Below are 20,753 nucleotides of genomic sequence, written 5' to 3' on the forward strand. Positions count from 1 at the left end.
AGTGGAAAAACAAATTACTATAACTCCAGTCCATTAATTCCTATCAACCTGATTTCTATCAACGATATGTTTCACTATCATTTATAGTAATATTTACAATTTGTTTAGATGTGTTTTTGGTCTGCTTTTCTGTTTCTTTTTTTTTTTTATCAAATGCATTAAAAGTGTTTAAGAAAATTTTTTTTTGATTGCGTTGGATATATTTTAGTTCATGGTGATTTAACTTAAGCAAAAGCTTTGCTGTGTTTATTACCATCAGTTCCTTGCAAAATATTTGCAAATCCCTTGAACCTTTTAATGTAACAAACAGAAAGTTCAATAGCATACTGAGTCAATATGAAAGCATATTACAACCTGTAATTCATTCTTTCCACTGAAGTGTTATGCACAGCTAAATTCTTTGCAAAAATTCACAAAAACCCAAGAAAAAACAGGTAAAAAATGAAACACTGTAATAAACCATCAGGTGGAGGTTGGATTGCATTTGATTTCTATTTGATAAGTTTTCCTAGTGCATTCAATGTTCAAAATTTTAGCAAACTTTGATGAACAGTAAACATACTGTTGTTAAAAGAGCAAGTGAGCAAAATTATACAAGAGTGGTTAAAAAATCTAAATTTCAGAAATCCATCTTCCATAGAAGAACAATATAGAGAAACTGAAAAACATGCATTGAGATTTTTATATGACTGAATTTTAAGAACATCAACTATGGAACTTTAGCAGAGGAAAAAGAGGCAGTAAGATGTAAGTATTTAAAAAGGTGAGAGCCCAGAAGCGGGTGCAGAGGTGAGAGGGAAGCAGATATCACGCCATTCATCCCGTTTTCTGTGAAAGGTCAAAGCAGTCATTAGACCTGAACAGTGTGGTTGGAACTGACAGGCTCTGGATAGCATACACACACACGCACACACACACACTGATACACTCCTTCCCATTTACTTGAGGTTAATGTGGATCACTCCCTGGCTGCAGACAGGTAAGCCTGGACGTTTCTGTTGTAATTTAATTAAAGTTTTACAGGTTTAAATTCAAATTTCACAAATCCTGTTTTTCGACAACAGGAGCAAACCGCAATGGATTCTCTGCACCGACAATGACAAGGATAATAAAATCGGTGTCCTCTGCACCCTCCTTATTGAATTCATTGTCATTGTAAATATTAATTGAGTTCTCATTGACACCCTCATTAAATAAAAGAAAAAGGCCAGCCACTATATACGAGCGGGGACGGAAGAGAGGAAAGAGTAATGAATGCGGTACCACGCCAGCAGATCGCGGCTCTGCACACACCCCCCACACACAGAGGACCCCAGCTGACAGCTGTTAGATGGTGTATTGATTTGTCCTCGGCCTCCAAATCGGCCTGCCAGAGCTTGTCAGCATAATGACAGAAAGAGAGCTTGAGAGAAAGATGAGGCAGACAGTTGGACAGACTGAGGAGAGACAGACAGGGAGAGTGAGAGCAAAAGGTCAGAAAGGAAATTTTGACCCAAGGTATCTCCCATCACGTTTGCTGCATTGTTTTTTTCATCTTAAAGGTAAATACACGAAAGTTGATCCAAAACGGTCTTGTGTCAGTTTTACCTTTAATGTGGCGATTCCTTTTTTTCCCACTTAAACTTCAAATGTTTCTTAAAGAAACAACACAATTCCTTGCAATTTTGATGAAAAATCTGTAAAAAGATCCTTAAAATAAATTCAGATTTTATTGTAGATGCAACATCACAATAAATAAATAAATAAAACAAACATAATTAAATCCTGCTTTTATCTCCTTCATACAAAAATGATGTCACCTCTACAAAACGCTTCAGAAATCATTCAAATTGCAGATAACTTTAATTAAAATGTTTGTCCTTGGTAAATATGCGGAAAAAAACCCATCACAATGAGTCAATCATCTACCACAGTAGCACAATATCAAAATTGCATTTTGGGAAGATCGCAGTATTGTTTACTACAGCCCAAGAAGCTGCATAATGTTTTAGAAATAAATCTACAAAGACAAATTGACTAGACTTTTGTTTTGCTGTTTTCCCCCCAGAAGTTTATTCTCTGTCACAAATACTGGAGTAACTGGTGTTACTGGACACAACTCAATGGTGGAAAATCTGGGTTTAGAAAGCTTGGCGATAGGTCGTCTGTCTCAGACTCTGCCAATAATAGAATGAAAACCTGAAAAGGTAAGTGATCCAGTGACCAAGTATTGTCAATGAATTTTAAACCTAAAGGTAGGTTGAAGTGATCTTATTGATAGAACGAGTGGCTGAAGAAGGAAATGGACACTGATGATTCTGATGCACTTTACACATCTGGCTTTAGCCAACAGCTACGCACTGTATGACACCGACCTCACTCTATGTGACACACCAGAGAGGGACATCACACAGTTTCCTGAAATTTGTCTGGAAGTGGCCATGATTTTTTTTTCTCTCAGAATGACAACTCTGACTTTTCAGAGTGGGAAAAAAGCATCTAGTGAAGGTCGTACCCCATGTCTCAGTCCAATGCCCATCTGCCAGAGGTGGTAAACCTGAAGAGAGCAAACCGCTGCAGAGCAAAAGGCAGCTCTGGGAAAGCTTGAGTGCAGCATTACATGCTTTCACTCCTAGCTTTAAACATGTTTCAACAGGGAAAAAAAAAAGTTTGAGGTAGATTTGGACGGAAAATGAAATGTTTCATGCTTCATGCCGTGTTCAGGAATTTAAATAAACAATATAAAACAGCAGCGATGGAAAATGTTTGGAGAGTTTTTCTTACTTTTAAGCTGCACATGTCCTCCAATAGGTGTTAGCATCACATTAAATGAGGCATATTGATCAAACAGGCTCAATTATGGTTTAGCATTTTGCTTTGAAACAGGCACAAAATTATGCAGGCACCAAGGAAAGAGTTGTGCATACCGTTAATCAATTGTACTCCAATACATAATTTTTCTCAGAAACTACATCATCAACAAAGAGCAGATGATGTCCTAACAGTTCTTAGTGTTTTTTATTGCATTGTTAGCCATTGAAAAGGCAGAAAAAATCCAATGCAAAACAGCGTTCCTAAAACCATAAAAAAACAAAAAACAAAACACGGACTTACAGTACAGCATACTCCTAAAACCGAGAATAGTAGTGGCTATTTCAATTTTCTCTTTTGAAATGATCTGCTATAATATTCTATAGTTATCAAAAGGTTGAAGATCTTTCCAGGATTTTATATTCATCTCTTTTGTTTCACAACTCTAACCCATGCCAGTGGGACATTTATAATACATGGTGAATAGCTACGAGTGAAAATACCATAAAACATTTCGCTCTTGATTTTTTTAGGGGCTTGAACAGAGTTCATTTTGAAGCACCTGTAGGAGGTTTCCCAAGCTGGTATGTTATTATCACTTTATTAAGTCAGAGGGTGTGAGAGAAATAATCTCCTTCAGCAGACCAATTAGTTTGGCTGCATCAAATACAAAATTGCCACATTAGTCATAAAGCATTAAATTAGGACCTAGAGTGGAATAGAGGAAGAATGTATTTTAAGGCATTTATTCATCTATACAAGGGCTAACAGTATGCGTAGAGAGGACTATGTTATAATTAACTGATCAGGTATAGTTTCTTTTTTCATCATGTTTAAATTTTTTAGACCATTTTCATGAACCCCTTTAACTTAGAGGAAGCTCATCTTTTTAGAAAGCTGAGTTTCATTTTTCTAGCTACATCCAGGTCTAACGACTGCACAGCTTTCAGACTTAAGAAACGCATATATGGAAATTGTATGTCAACATGAAATAATTTAAAAAGATCCTTAAATGCGAAACTTTGCCCCAATCTAAGAAATTCAGGATTTGACGAGAAAGAAATCAATTGGCATCAGTCAGATTCACCCAGAGCACAAAGAACGAGTTATGGAAGGAATAACGGTGGCAGTGTGGCGATTTGTGGTCGTTTGGCTGCTTCAAGATCTGGACAACTTACATTAATTGAACCATAATTCTGCATAGTGATCATAATTGCACAACTAGTTATTAGGTAGAACGTATTCAAATATTTTTTGTCTGATACCTAAGTTGGGCTTTTTTATGATCTCAAACATTTATAAACAATTCAAGGAACATTTGGCCCAGTTATCTTTATGTGTGAGGAAACAAAAAGATGACGTAAATAAACTAATGAAAACTGCATCTTGGTTACAGAGATGAGGTGAAATAGACTTTATGGCAATCTCCAGAAGATACGCAGGAATCTGGATGAGTTTATTACTTGAACAAAAAATAAAAACTAATTTTTCTTCTCTTTCTTGCAACGGAACAGAAGCTACTCGTGTTTTGCTGCGATGAATCACAAGATAAAGATTTTTATGACTCACCCGCTTTTACTACTCCATAAGTCGAGCTTGATTTGCTGACAGTGTTTTCATTCTGCTCCCATTTACTTTACACGTGTTGACAACTTGATATTTATGACAAAAAGTGTTTTTTGACATTTTTCACAAAGCCACTGTGAAATGATGAAGTGAACATAAACAGTAGTCAGATGAGAACTCTGCTGTGTTTGAATCGGTTCAATACGTCTTGCCATCATTTCCTTCAGGCGTTTCATATCATTTGAAATGTTGAACATATGACTGTTACTTATGTATTTGGTTCTCTTCCACTATTCTCAATTTTTTTTAATTGCATAACCAATTTATCTGCTTTTGCATTTTACTCTTTTTATTATACTTTTATTTTTCTGTACAGCACTTTCATTCAATATCATTTTTAAAGTGCTTTATAAATCAAATGGATTGAAGTGGATCAATGTAGAAAATCAGTGAATTTATTATATATATATATATATATATATATATATATATATATATATATATATATATATATACACACACACAAAGATTCCAGCAGTGAAAATCTTGACGGTATGTGAAATATGACTTTTGCTTGCCTTTTTGCTGATTCAATTGTCTTTATACTGTTTCGCAGAATTTCCACAAGCTTTATGAAGATAAGCCAAAACTATTATTTTTGGTCTTTGAAACTCAGATTAAGATCCATGCTCAATTGGGCTCAATGTGCCTAAAATACCACTTTCAGATTATTTGCATCTCTTTAAGATACCACTGATTTTTGATATGTCACAACAATAATAACCCAATAAATATCAGACACACACTTAATGAATATATTATTGTTGCATCAGTGTGAAGCACCATCTTACTTTTGTATTTGTGACTAAATCTCACACACTTTTTCTGACATAAAATGTTAGAATTCTAATATTTCATGTCAGGATTCTGAATTCTAATATTTCATGTCAGGTTTCTGAATTCTAGGTGATGAATCTTTCTTTGAACTTATGAGAAAACATTAGTCCTATACAAAACTAGATGTGTAATTAGTCTAAAGATTTTCAGTGTTTCTTAATCAAAAACATTTCCACCCAATGAAAGCTTGAGTGGAACCAGCAACCCAGTAGTAAAACATAAAATTAAGCTTTGATTTATATGGTTGGCTTATGCATTTGTACTTTATCAAAGACGTGATAGTCACTAGCTTGATAAAAAACATACAATTGTTTCAAATGATAAATGTACAATTTTTCAGAGAAATATGCAAAATCTGCTTTGTTTAATTTTGTGATTAAGGTAACTAATTGGGGAGGAAAGAATTCATCTGTATGATGACATTTTGATACGGTACACTTTGAAGGCAATTATTAAAAGAGATACACCAACTTGATACATTTCCATTGTATTCTGTACTAAAAGGTGACATGAAAATGATGCCAGCTCATCAGAATTCATTGTGAAATGGTCACATTTAATGGTTGAAACCTGTCATTGTATATACATCTATAAAAAAGACCCCAGGTACAGGTTACGACATTCTAATGCTAATACATACATTATAATTATCATTATTAATAATATTAAATAATAAACTTTGTTCATTGTTAAAGTTACATATCATAGTTTACAAAATAGAATCAAGAAAGTAAGCCATTATGAATGTCTGAAAAAAAACAAAGGGAACAAAAAAAAAAACTAAAGCCCTATATGCATCTTTTTATTATTTGTCCATAAAATTCAAAAATTACAATAAACACATCAATATTTATTTGTATAACATAATAATACCTGCTGATATTGGCTATTAAAATGTAAACTGAAAAATAATAAAATGTTTGTAAAGGCGCCAGACTTTGGAAAGCCAACAGATTAATGTTACTGTTTTTTTTTACAGCATAGAGCAGAAACAGAAACCGACATACCACTTTATTTTTGTTCTTTTTATTTTTATTTAATTTTTATTTACTTTATTTTTTTTTTTAAATCTTTTTTTATTTTTATTTTTCTTACAATCCAGGTCCTTCTTATCACTCGCTGTAAGCACAATGTAAAGCTAACGGTCTAGATAAGTCGAGCTACCATTACTGAATTCTTCAAAGTGTTAGTCCCCAGATCGAATAAAGGCTCCCTCCAGCGGTTTGATTTAGTCGTTGGAGGCGTGCGGAGCACCGTCTGATGGAGGCTTACAGTGGCGTCTTTGTCTAAACGGTGTGTGCGTGTGTGTGTGCGTGTGTGTCAGTACACAAACAGGAGCTGCAAATATCCTCAGGTTTGATACATTTAGCACTTTTCAGCGTCACCACTCCACTTGCATATGTACACACTTTCTGAGCACAGGCACAAGCTTCGGGAAGCTCAGTGAAAGAATTTGGAGCCACTTGGTTGGGGTGTTTATGAGTCTTTGGCATGATGGTTGAGCTGTATGTGGGGACGCTACAGTAGCCACACACACAAAGGCACGACTGCGATAAGCGTGCGTTTGTCTGTGAAGCGCTCTGCAGTTTAAAAGTAAGGGAGAAAGTCAATTAATGAATAAAAAAAGAACAATGTGGTGGTTTTCTTGGTTGGAGAAGGAGCTTCCTGAACCAAACAAACCAACAAATCAGTCTGCCGCGGCTCATTGAAGCCACAGGGGCGTAACATTAATCACTTTGATGCTGTTGCTGCTGCTGTGGTGGTTGTTCTGCTGCCTCTGCTGCTGCTCTTGTTGTCAATGTTGTCGTTTTGCAAAAGTTCCTCTGAAGAATGTCTTTGTCCCCGTCAGCCAACAATGACTGTCTGATTTCCCCTCTTAAGAAATTTTGGTGAGTAACTGTGTGATGGACAGATATGATCAATGCACTGTATCCTCAAAAACATGTGCAAAATAGAAAAAACATCAGCCTCCGCCTCTTTATCCTGTTCTTCCTCCCACCTGTTGTCACTCCATGGGATTAAAACATCTGGAGAGGCACAAAGAAAAAAAAGCTAAGCAATTCAACTTGTGAATCATCAAACATGTTATATAAACCCACCAATCTGACTAGCAGGAACTTGAGAAAGTCTTCATACGACTTGAACTTGAAGAGGTTAAAAAAAGCATATCCCAGTGTGTTTATTATTATTGTTATTATTATTGGCATTTTATGTGGTAGACGAAAACATCTTTATGGATATTTGCAAATTACAAAGGAAAATCATTCAACATTCAAAGAAATATTCAAAATAAGAAGAGAGAAGAAGAGGAGACATGAAGTGAACTTTCAGGTCTAGATCTACAATGTAAATTGTGTAGGAAAACCACAATTTCACATCGGCATGAGAACAATATCCTGAAGAAAAACATATTGGAGGCAGCATCATTAAATGGAGTTCTTTTGATTCAGCAGGAACAAACATATCATGACTTAGACAAGACAAAATCCAACTATGATTCTATGGCAGAGTTTGAAAATGGATTATGGATATTATTCCTCTGCTTGATCTTAATTGTGTTGCATAGAAGAATGGACAAAGAAAAATCAATCTGGCAAAGCACAAAACGAGCAAAACCTAAAACACGAAGCTGAAAATCGGTCATTCAAAGAGTCAGTGCAGTTGAGTTGATTACGCATAAAAACTACACTTACTGTTTTACAATTGTAAGAAAATGAAAAGTCCATTTATTCTTTTGGACTTATTCTTCACAGATATGCACTACTTTGTTTTGATCCATTAAATCAAATACAAATATAGACTATACTGTCAACTAAAAAAGAAAAAAAAAACAAAAAGGAAAAGGTCAAGTTGCATTTTTACATTTCCAAAGCTATGTGTCGGCTTTAAACAAAATCAGAGACACACGTATTGCATTTCATTTCAATCTCAAACAATAAAGTAATTCATTGACCATGTTAATATATACTGTACCAGTGAAGTTCAAAAATCAATTCGAACATGTGTGTGTGTGTGTGTGTGTGTGTGTGTGTGTGTGTGTGTGTGTGTGTGTGTTGGTGCTCACCACATGAACAACAGCATCATCCCTAACAGCAAAGGAGAGAAAAATGTGACGACCCTGGCAGCTCTGCCCACCGGAGGCTCGGCCTTCTGCGGCGCTTTGGAGGATGGTATGGGAGAAGTCTTCGTCTCTGCACATAAACGAGTCAAAAACACACACAATTTTTTTAGTTATTCCCTTAAACACCTGGTCAGTTGGTTTTGTTGTTTAGCTGTTTTCTGAGGTTTTTATTTTTGATTGCACAGAGTGCAATAGTACAGATCCTGAGGGCGAAAATCTTTCAGTCTGTCTTTCTGATGAATAGAGTGACGAAGATGCTCATCATAACGGGAAAGAGCAAACAGAAAGGAAAATACAGGGAAGAGCAAAATCAATTCTAATCTACAAGCATAATCAATGGGAGACTTGTCAAGGCAGTTATGAAGTGAACAAGACAACAAAAAATAGATCCATTGTGCACAGAGCGCAAACTAGGTGGAAGAGAAAAAAAGGAGGACAAGGAAAAAATAAGATGAGTTAAAAAAGAAGGACAAGTAAACTCTGGCCACATGAATGCAGCTACAAGAGGACCATAGAAATTCATTTATTCATATCTTCCAGTTGGTGTGGGAGATATTACAATCTGCACTACAGATGCCCTGCAGACTTTTAGTTATATATTAAAAATATTATTTGATGTTCAGCGAAAAGATTGCAAGATTCCTTCTGTCTTAGCAGAAAACAAAAGAAAATATCACAGCTTAATCAATTTTTATTGATTAAGCTCCTAATCAATAATCCTAGTTTTCTTAAACCTAAGAAACCTGGAAAGTAGTGAAAGTTCAGTTTACTAACACAATATTATATTCAAAGAAAATAATCTAAAAAAGGCAGCCTAACATGATGGTGATAGTGGAGTACATAATCAAGTCAGACCAGCGGTAATACAATTTATTTAATTATCTGAACCATGTAAGTGTGACAAAGTGTCTGAAACAGAAGCAATCTGTAAGGGAGAAAGTACTTTTTCATGGCACTAGTTGATGAAATTCATGGAGGATGGTGGTAGGGGATAATTAATGGCTCGTGGCAAACATAAATATATGCTAAAAGTCCCCACACACTGATGAATTTCTTAGTCCTACAGTTTGGTTTTACACTGCTAGACAAATTAAAATATCAAAGTTTAATGCTTTATAAAACTGGGCTATTGCTACAGCTGCAGGCAGCACAGCAGATATTAACTCATGCAGGATGTTTGCCGCTCGATCTGTGAAGAGAGTATATGATTTCCTTTTCCTTCCAATTAATGACTGTTGTGGTGTACTGCGCTGGGAAGTCGGGAGATATATTAGACGGAAGCAGCCAGGTGTGAAATAGCCAGAGAAAGAGGGAACCGAGGTGCGTTTAACACGTTGAGCAGCACAGCGCAATGCTTCCTGCCTGCAGCAAAACATTATGCTTAGGACCGGAGACGAAAACAAAAAATTATGCAGAAATAATGTGCCGGTGACAAGGAGAGACATTTATAGGGTGTACGGCAATTGTAACGAGCGAGGTGAGGACAGGTAAACAGAGGAGATGAGACAATGGAGAGAGGGAGGGAAGATTGATAAACACCGCCATGCTGGAGGAGGAAAAAAAAACAGGTGAAGATAGAGAAAAACACTAGGAAGGAAGCATTTAAGAGAAGCTAATATGACAAAAAAAAAAAATGCTGAATGACTTGAACTCCGACAGCCTCCCATGTTTATGCAGATTATGTTGATCGCTGATGCTTTATCTTGTCTAAATTTAAATGACAGCTGTGAGAAAATCATGACTACAGCATCTGTGATGATCTGGGGGTTCTGCTTTAAAAGATAATAAGATTTCCTTCTTATTGCCTTGTTCATAAGTGCAGACGTGCAAACAATGAACCCATCTTTACAGGCCTGTAGCAGACTGATACGTCATTTTGTGGGACAAATAAATAAATACATACATAAAATTATGTATGTATAATAGAAATAATTTATGACATGGAAGATTTATTCTACAATTTTCAGACAGAAATTTAAACTCAGCTCTTTGCCAAAACACATAGAAGTTATGAAAGCAAAATGGTAAGGGTGATTGGTTTTCACTCAACTATATTCAAATCTAAACTGAATTGTATGAATCACAGGACACTGTATTAAGAGTATTATTATTACAACAACAATGCACAATTACATTTTTGATTTGCGTTTCAACCACATTCTGAAATGCAGCTTTAACTAAATATGTCAGCATCGCTCTTTTAGGGATCTGACAACACAGTATGTAGAAATACCAGCAAAGCAAGGTAAGCAAGGTAAATTAAAAATAGATTGCCCGACAGCAAAATAATAATAAAGATACTAAAATATATATATATATATTACAAGATATAAACTAAAAATGCCCTTTCTGTTAGACAGGTGACCGGAATCGGATGATTTTCAGCTTGACCTGCCTGGCTGGTGACCGGCAAACGAGACACCAAAAAATCTGATTTTCTTTTTCTTCGGTCAGTAAACACACCTTAAAACAGGAAAACAGCATGCTGGCTCATCATGTGGAATGTGTGGTGTTTCTTTTTCTTCTTTATTTAAACAGGTTAAAATAAAAATGTTACAGCTTTGGGATGAGGGTGTGGAATCCTAAGGGAAAAAAAAATTGTATTGTGGCATTTGTGTTTTTGTTTATTACTATTTGGGAAATACTGATTGGTAACCTCAAAAACTATTGAAACAGAAATAGAACAGATTTGTGCTTTTTTTAGCTATATTTTTTTCACTAATCTTATCTAGAAATTTATTGTGTTCATCTCCATAAATCAGTAATGAAGATAAGTAAATTAACCCGAGGTAAACCATATTTATTGTAAAAGTTAAATAGAAAAATAAATAAAGAAAGAAAATGTATCACACCAGATTGAATGAGACGTTTATTTTGACTTCCCACGCAGTGAAAAATGTGCTAACAAATTTAAAAATATATTCAGATGTTGCCATGGAAAATCAATGGTAAAGTGTGGTATGATTTGGTTGTCGGTTATCCACAGCAACCTTTCATCACTGTCAACCTAACAACTGTTTTTTCAGGAGATGTCCCATAAAAAATATAAACAAACGGATAAATAAATAAACAAACACTTTTGTGTATGCAATACTACCGAGACTACAAAGCAGATTTTATATAAGAAAGGCTGTTCATGTGAAAAGGTGACATCATGCATACTGTTGGGCACAGTGGAGGATCTGTGATGCTGTGAATCTGTTTCTCTTCCACAACACTCAGCTCATTCACATAGAAACCCTGGCAGTCAAATAATTTATGTACATGTCAAGATTATTTCATTTAGAATACACTCAAGTTAAATTCTGGATTATTCTAATGTTTTCAGAACATGGTAGTTTACCACAGCAAGGGAGTCCTTCACTGGACCTTACTACAGCAAAGGAAGAATTTATTTCCTTCTGTCTTTTTTCCCTTTTTCTTTCACCTTTGATTTTACAGCTCAGTATACTTCAACACATCTTAGTGTTTTCATAGCGGTGAGAGATTCAAGGTGCAACAGTGTCTGTCACCTTCATGGTTGACTTTGGAGAGATGTAAATTTCATCCAAGTGCATGTTGATTGGCAGATGTGTGTCATCTAGTTTTACTGAATCTCTTCTTTTTCAGAGAAGTTAAGGGAAGAAAGGACCTTAAGTTACCTCAAGACCAACCCCTGTGCTGCAGGTGCAGGTGCTCCCTTACCCACATCCCTGAGATCTACTGCTTGCCATGAAACACAAACTAATCATTTATAAATAACATCAGACATGAAATATATTAGCAATATCTAGTGTTACCTGGCCTGCTTGGTGCTAGACAGTGTACAGTTTCTGTCTGAAAGAGTGAGACGAGCAGAGATTTACATCTAAGAAGGTTGTGACACAGAAGCTCTGCTGTGGGTCTTCTTTTTACATCCTGGAATGTGGTGGGTAAGCACCAATATCTGAGGATGGGATTTCGAAATGCCGTGTCTGTCACCATGCTATTCCTTTCATCAGAAGTTTGTTGATGCCAAGAAACACAGCCAGTTTCTACTTTCTGTGCAGCTTGAAACGAGGAGACACGCACACAAAAACGACGATAGAAACAAGAAGGAGAAACGGATTGAGAATACTTAAATATTTGCTTAGACTCACCAACACAATCAATAAGTCAAAGGAAGTGTTTTCAATTACGGTTTGGATGAGCAGCCAGGAAATATCAGTCTGGGTGGAGATGGTAATAAACTGAAAGGAAGTGAGCTCTGGCAGAACTTTTGTTTATTGGCCTTATTATGGACTGGAAATAAGACGGTTTCCTTTCTCCATAATAATGTGATTCTCCTTGAAGTGCTAGAGTAAAGAATTAAATGATACAAAGTTTGTAAAATGCTGTGCAAGTCTCAAATAAAACAACTGTAAAATGAATTATTTTATTGCTCTCTGTTGTTTTGATGTCTGAACAGATGTTTCTGTTTAAATAAAGGAGTATAATGTTTCTAAGTAAGGAAAACACATTCTGACTGCATTAAAAATAACCCACCAATAATCATAAATAAAGTTTCTGGAGTGTTCATTAAGAAACAAAATGTAATTCCTTAAGCAGTAATTCATGACTTATGAAAATCCAAAACTTTATGTGGGAGAAAACAAGCACAATATCACACCAAACACCTCATCCCCATGATGAAGCATGGAGGAGGCAGCATCAGACTGTGGCCACGTTGTTCATCAGATGAGAGCATCTGTAGAATCAGTGACTATCATTCAAGTACATTTTGATTTGCTGCTGCGTGTCTGTCCACAAATCTGGTATATATGCAACAACAGGAATAAAAAGAACAGAAGGTGTTTTAGAGATGGATAATGACAGAACAAATATTTGGCAGAAGAAAATCAGACATTGTTGGCTGACATGTTGAAGTTTTTTGGTGGAGCACATATCACTCCATTGTGAAAAATAATAGCGATAGCATACTTCTGTGCTTCTCTGCTTGTGTTTGGCATAGAATCAGATAATTGAGCGGCACTTTTTATTTCACAATCATGCTGTTGTTGGCATAAATCTCTAGAACCTTCTATTTAGCTTGAGTTTCTAAAATAAATGAATACCTTTTTAACTCTCCTCTGCAAGCCAGACTCATCCAATTCAACTACAGGCAAACATGAAGTCAATTGGTGTGCTGTGCTGGCGCCGGGGTTAAGCATAACCCACATACGGAGGCCTTAGTCCTCCACGGGGCCGTCGCAGGTTCGATTCCCAGCCTTGCAACCTTTGCCGCATGTCTTCCCCTTTTCTCATTACCCACTTTCCTGTCAATTAACTATCATATAAAGGCCACTAGAGCCAAAGGAATTTTAGAAAACAGGAAGTCATTTCATGGATATCAGCAGAACAACTGCAGCTGCCACACACAGCCCTCTGCACAGCTGGAATCAGTCACCCACCAAGTGACATCTTCAGAGAAGGCAGCGAGATTTGTTCCAAGTGTGGGGAGGCAAGCGGTGGGAGTGAGAGGAGTGTCTGATCAATAGAAAGAAGTTGGAGAGAAACAGAGACCTAAAGGCAAAAAAGAGAAAAAGAGGGGAGAAGAGACAACAGGACAACGAGAGCAGGAAGGGAAACAGCGAGGCGGCAGCTGGAACGGGCAGACGCATGAGGAGAATCCCAATAACCTGCTGTTCTTTCCTTGAGAGCGAGGATAATGCACTGTGTACCGAGTGTTCAAGTGAGAGCGGACAAAGCGTGCCGTATTTGATTGGAGGGCCGTATTTATGTGTGGTTTTCCGACTGTGTATTTGTTTCCAACAAATGTGTTAGAAGACAGCACATATGTGGAGGTTTTTTCCAGCCAGAGTTTGTCCCGCTGCAGGCACGCATGTGCTCATTAGGTGAAGACTGTGTGACAACACGTGTGCAGTGCTGCTCTTGACCAAAAGAAGTCAGCCTTGTGCTGTAAAACTACCGCCACATGTTATTGGACAGCAAGGCAGAGATGGACAACAACACAGCAAACAAACTGACCTTTTTAAAGTGTAGATTCAACTTTAACATCTTAGTGAAATTGCTCAATTTATCTTCTCGGTTTTCAGTTAGTTAAGACAGATTATTAGCATCTCAGCATGGAAGTGTTTAGGTATAATATGTAATTAAAACAAACAAACAAACAATTGTCATTGGACAAGAAAATAATAATCCTAGTTTAGTTTAAGTGTGAGATTTAGCCATAATTAGATTGCTGCCTTTTCTCAAGCTGAGCATGACCCATGAAATTCTGAATCCTGTATCAAAAAACAACCTTAACTGCTGGATCATAATTTGTAATGGATTTGGACTTGTAAAATAGAATGGACCACTTTATTAGGTACACATGATTAACTCCGTTGTAACGTAAATGACGAATCAGCCACTGGCAGAAACTCACTGCGTTTAGGCATCTCGTTGTGGTGAAGTAGTTTTGATGAAGATCAATAAAACGCATGACAAAGAGGAAGAAAGGGCATTTAAATGGCTGTAACCATGGCGTTGTTTTTGCCAAACAGGGGGCCTTGACTGTTTCCAAAACTACCGATCTACTGAGAACCTTTAATGCACAACAATCTCCTGAGCTTAAAGAGTGATCAGAAAATGAGAAAATATTGAGTGAGCAGCAGCTGTGTAGACAAATAATCCATAAAAATGGTTTTTCCCGTTACTTTTTTGAATGTTACAAGCAAGTCTGTCGCTGTAAGAGAGAAAATACTATTTATGGAGTTGTTTTTGCAAAAGGATTCTTTGCACCTTTTTGGGTCAGACTGACCCGACACCCTCACTTCCCTTGCTTGCAGAGCACAAAGTTGGACCAAATATGACTTGGGAAGAATACTGGTTGGACAGATAAGAACAACAATTGGTTTATTCTGCAATTCTAAAATGGATCAGATGTCGAGATCAAGAGGTCCTGAATATTTTCAAGGACGAGGGTAATAAATCTACCAAAACCGTCGTGGCTAGCTGTGAAAAGGTGCTTATCCCTTAAACATTGTTCCTGCTCTTGTCTTTTTGTCAGATTTTAATGTTTTAGTTTATCAAACAAACTTTAATATCAAAGATAAACCGAGGAAAAAGTCAGCTAAAAAATAATTACCTCATTTACTTAGGGAAGAAATTCATCCAAATCATACTGGCCTTGCTGTTTATGGAAATCTAATTGCCTCTGTTCATAAAATTACATGTAGGCCTCATTACTGTCAGACTTGCAGAGTCAAGAAATCACTTAAATCAAATGTTTCTGACAACAATAAGCATGTTAAAATATCAGAAATGTCAACACATCCTGATCTAATGAAATTAAAGAAAAATTCAAGAAGACGAGAAACTAAGAATCAGTCTGTCAGTGTATCATCTATCAGTCTGGAAAGGTTTACAAAACCATTCTTAAGGCTTTGGAACGGCAATGAACCACAGAGAGAGCTGTTGTCCAGACAAATGGTGTCAAACTTTTCCAGGAGTGGAGAGCCGGCTGAAACTACCCCGACTCTATACAGAGGTCACAAAGGAACCTGGAACATCTTGTGCTCTGCAGACTTCACTTCCCTTTGCTAACTTCATGGTTTCATGATTCCACAAAACAAAAGAAAATGGGTAAAAATTACATCCAAGTGAGAGTTCCAACACCAAAACCGCAGATCACTAAAAAGAATACAAAGTCCCGTCTCACATTTGCTGAAAATTATCTTGATGATCACAGAGTGTGTCAACTCTCAGGGCTGTCAACCTCTCTCAGGAAGCCAATATTGGCATGATAGTGTTCGACGACATCATAAAATTCCTTTTCTTGTGTTTGTTTTTGCATAAGACAACAACAGGTTTCTCTTCGATCATAAGACTCAGCAGCCCCAAAAGCATTTATAACAGCCAGTTGCATACATTGTTCATCATACGGTAATCTACTGATGTGATTATGGAACAAGGACGATCCTGGGCTACCGTGAATCAAATTCAACAAAGGGATCTGCACACAGCTAAATAACTTAATCATACAGAGTTATGCTTTTTCTTAACTACTGTGTTCCAGTAAGAACACCATCTTCTCTGGGACTCATGGCTACAGTGCAGTCTTTGTTAGGACTGCTTTTTATATGGAGATAATGTCAAAATATAACATCTTGTTCTACTGCTCACATCGCTATGTTCAGACATGCCTAGCTCCTTTTAGTTTAGATTTCTAAAGTAAATCTAAAGTATTCCATTGATAAATTCTTCACATATATATTATATATAATATTTAAAAACCAGCTAAATAAAGAGTTTTATCATTTTTTCCCCCGTACTTTATAATGAAAGTATATTCATCCAGTTATTATCTGAGGTTGTGATTGCAGTGAACATGGCTGTTGTCACTCAGTTATTTATTTATTTTTTTAAAAAAACAAATCAATAGAGTTTGGTTATTGCAGTATTTCTAAAATATGTTCAACAGAGTGTTCATCCCTGAAATAAACTTCTTAGTGTTCAGGTACTCTCAGGGTGCTACCAGTGTTTCACATCTGGCACATGTCAATATCTATCTACCAACCTGCCTGCAAGTTTGCAAAACTAATTTAGAGGTGTAAAATGAAGAAAAAATATATAAAAATAAACTGCAACAAACACATTTGGAAAAATTCTTGTTATACTGCAAAGTACGCTGTAGTATAAGAGGCAGTCTGGAGTTGGATGAAATACGTGAGTGTTCTTTTAAAAGGTAGCACTGTTTTCCCCCTGAGGCAGTTTCCAGCAGCTTGGGTTGATGCGTGACAGTTTGACTTGAGGCTGCTATATTTTTTTTTACCTTGAACTGTAATAGAAGAAGCTAAAGCCTTACTGTAATGCTTAATGTGTACACGATGTTATCTAAATAAAACTGTTATGCAAAGTATAATTTCATGGCATGGTAATTATAAAGGTAATATTACTTAAAAGCTGCAGGCAATAGGTGAATTATGAAAAGCTTCAATGGATAAATGTCAAAAAACTTCATAGAAATGGTTACAAAAAACGCAATTTGTAAAACATAATGGTGAGTTATAGTAACAAGTTTATTGTCTTACGTTTCCAGTAAAACACTGGAATCGATAGTCAAAATTTGAATCTGAAAAAATCGCGGTTGCAGAATAGACCCAAGTTCACGATCCAAAATGGCACTTAAAAAAAGCATAAAAACCATCGATAGAATTAAGATTTTATTGTTTAGCATCACTCTCTTTAAACTCATATAATACTTTATAAGTACAATTTGTGAAAATATTTTCCTAGGTACAATTTGTGAAAATATTTTCCTAGGTTTTACTCATGAAATAGATACTGAAGTAATTGAGACACTCTTAACTAATTAACAAGTGAAAACCTTACTAGTTTTCTCACAATCCACAGTTCTGCAACAACTGTGTCAACATGCTGCAAGTAGTAAGACATGTTCTAGAACTTCATCATGCAGATAATGGAACCTTGAGGAACCTCACAGAAGATGTTTTTTCAGCTTAATTGGAGAAATGCACTACAGTGTTCCTGTGTTTGTTCCTCTAAAGAGGACATACCATTAGGAAAGTCCACTTCAGTTGTAGTAGTGATTGGCAGAGGATCCTCAATCCAGGGTGTGGCATGTACAGCAACACTCCAGTCACTCCATGTTCCAATTTCTGTGTCCTTTGCAGCTATCTGTTAATGCAAGGATAGGAGGAACAAAGATGATTTGGACAATTGGTGTTATTAGGTGCTAATGATGTACTGCTGTAACACCTAGTTTTTTGAGTGCTTCTTTTTAAAAATGAAAAAAAAAAAAAAAAAAAAAAAGGTTACCTGTATGATATATTCCTTCCCTGCATAGGCATCAGTAATGGTGTGCGAAGTGCTGTCAAGGAGCTCCACCTAAACAAAAGCAACATAATTTCCTCAATTTAGAGCAAGAAACAGAATGGGAGTGACATTGTATTGTAAACTGGAATTAAAATCAAGTAGTATGCGTTCTGTTCCTGCATATATCCATTTTTTGTTTTCTGAGGCGTCGGCATTGGGAGTAAGATTAATGTATTCTTGAAAGCACTCATACTTTTAAGCAGGCTGTGTGACCCTGGGGACACAAAGTGGTCTGAATTGTGAAAACTTTGAGCTTAAAAGGGCAACTATGAGGTCTTGAGTCAACATTTGATCCGGATGTCTAACCCTTCCATTGCTGTGTCCATAAATTATGATCTCAGTATAGAAATACTAACTTGAGCTTTTAGCTTTTCGATGATTTATGGCGGGAAGACCTCTTCACTATTCTGTGAATAGGTCAAGTGTGTGGCTTTAACCTTCAGGTGTTTTACACTCTGTTGATGAATTGACTGTAACCTGATGCCCCTCCGCAGCCTTCGCTCTCCACACATACAAAAACTCCTACAGAGGCGAATACATAATTGATGATTACACCAGAGAGAACTGGCATCAGTGCCACATAATTTTCTGACAGAGAATAAACTAAATGTTTGAGTAACAGGGGAGTGAATGGGAAAATGATTTGCTGCTCCTCTGTAATTTACGGTTAGAGCAGTGCGTGTGTGTGTGTGCGTATGATTGTTTGCCGGTGGCCTGCTTCTGAAAGGGTGAAGGAAAAATAGCGAGAGGGAGGCAACTGCACTTTCTGTTTGCCCCCTGAAGTCAACAGAAATTATTATGTGAATGCCAGATGCATTCAACAACCAACAGTGTCAATGTTCCTAGATATAGAAAATTCTACTGCATATTTATATAAAGATGTTCACCTTAATCTAGATCGCATTACGAGGAAACCTTGAACAAAACTGAAATATTTAAATGAAGCAATTATCTTTCTGACAACAACTTCAAGTACTTGACAATGTTTTGAAATATTTCTTACATTTGTTATTTTTGCATTACTTAGTTTCATTTCAGTTGATTTATACAGTTATATTCAATAAAATAGAATATTATACAAAAAAATATATATATTGTGGTAACTCAATTTTCTAAGCAAAACACATAAAGTAGATTATTTACGCATAGACAGATGTTTTCAAGTCTATTTCTGTTAAGTATAATGAAAACACAACATTTAAAATTAAATTATACATCAGTCCAATACAGAAGATGTAATTAATACAGAAATGTTGACTTAGTGTAAAACATGTAGTTAATTTAAAAAGGGACTTTAAATATGACAAATGAACATTGCTGGGTTGCTTAATTTTATTTATTAAGCAGACTGTGAAGCACCAATCCATAACAAATGTCGTCTTCAAGGTACTTTGCATATCCCGATTATAAAAAAAATAAAATAAAAAAACAAACAAACAAAAATAAATAAATAAATAAAATTAAATCAAGTCAGTCAAATCAAATAAACAAGAAGTCGTAGACTTTTACAACAAGTTGATAAATAAACCATAAGTCACTAAAGGGCCCTAAGTAAAATTATATATTGCTATTACAATGTTCACTAAGCCATTCTACTAAACCAGTTAAAGTTATTGGTCAGTGAACATTTTGTTTGTTTTTCTTTTAGATTTACAATACTTGTGTAGGTCGGATCATTGTCATTAGGGTTTGAATTATTTGCCACTGTTTGTCTCATAGTTGCAGAGAGCAAAGTGTTTCAGAGTAAAAACAAAGCAGTGGAGCAGAAAGAATGGTTATTATTTCCGTAATACTGGATTTTGTCAGAAAATAGATATGGGAAATCTCTATATAAATAAAAAAAAAAACATTTCAGCAGCACTTCAAGAGGCCAAAAGGATAAAAGTGTCCATCACTCCAAAATGGAATCTGTCACTTTGAATGAGATCGTGTTTCTTTTTCAGGATGGAAGGATTATAAAGAAAAGACAACCATCCAAGCAGCACTACACCAATCAGGTCTTTATAGTAAGAGGTGCCAGACACAAACCTAAAAGCCCCCTGACAGCCTTCTGGGAGTTTGCCAAATGGGTCCTGAATGACTCTCAGATCATGCAAAAGAACATCCTCTCCTTTTACAAAATGAAGACTGTACTATTCAGTCACAATTTCCAACTGTGAGAGTGGAGTAAAGCCACGCACTGAGCATAACCTTATATTCTGCTTCTTGGGTCAAAGGTGGCAAAATGATTTCTGGAGACTACTTCGAAAGGATGAAATAATTTCAATGGTTGAATATATCATATTAAAAATAATCAAAATTAAAATAAGACAATTGTTATTAATTTATTTTTGCTGACAAATGTAGCTCAGTCAGGTACTGAGTGAATATGGAGCCCCCAGTTATTTGTTCATAATTTGCTGCTATTAAAAAAACAAATAAAAAAATTATGTGACAGACCATAACCAACTAGTGTGAGTATGAAGAATAAGGAGTATTCCTTCTGGTTTTGGAAGCTGTGCAGATGGAAATAATTGTTCAGTTGTTATGATGTGCAGCTGCA

The 20,753-nt window shown here is 36.1% G+C and overlaps 1 protein-coding gene across 4 annotated transcripts in view; it reads right to left on the minus strand.

Moving 5' to 3' along the window:
* Positions 1-5,788: 5,788 nt before the first annotated feature.
* cntfr (ciliary neurotrophic factor receptor) overlaps positions 5,789-20,753 on the minus strand; it is a 224,472-nt gene continuing 209,507 nt past the window's right edge. For all 4 annotated transcript variants that reach the window (XM_055040732.1, XM_055040729.1, XM_055040730.1 and 1 more), the window contains 4 exons: positions 18,155-18,223; positions 17,893-18,013; positions 8,318-8,444; positions 5,789-7,280 (listed from right to left, as the gene is read on the minus strand). In XM_055040732.1, the coding sequence (XP_054896707.1) occupies position 7,280; positions 8,318-8,444; positions 17,893-18,013; positions 18,155-18,223 (318 nt within the window). In that variant the 3' untranslated portion in view covers positions 5,789-7,279. The remainder of the gene's footprint in view (positions 7,281-8,317; positions 8,445-17,892; positions 18,014-18,154; positions 18,224-20,753) is intronic.

Source organism: Poeciliopsis prolifica, unplaced genomic scaffold, assembly GCF_027474105.1.
Source record: "Poeciliopsis prolifica strain line A6 unplaced genomic scaffold, Auburn_PproV2 SCAFFOLD015, whole genome shotgun sequence".
Taxonomy (NCBI): Eukaryota; Metazoa; Chordata; class Actinopteri; order Cyprinodontiformes; family Poeciliidae; genus Poeciliopsis; species Poeciliopsis prolifica.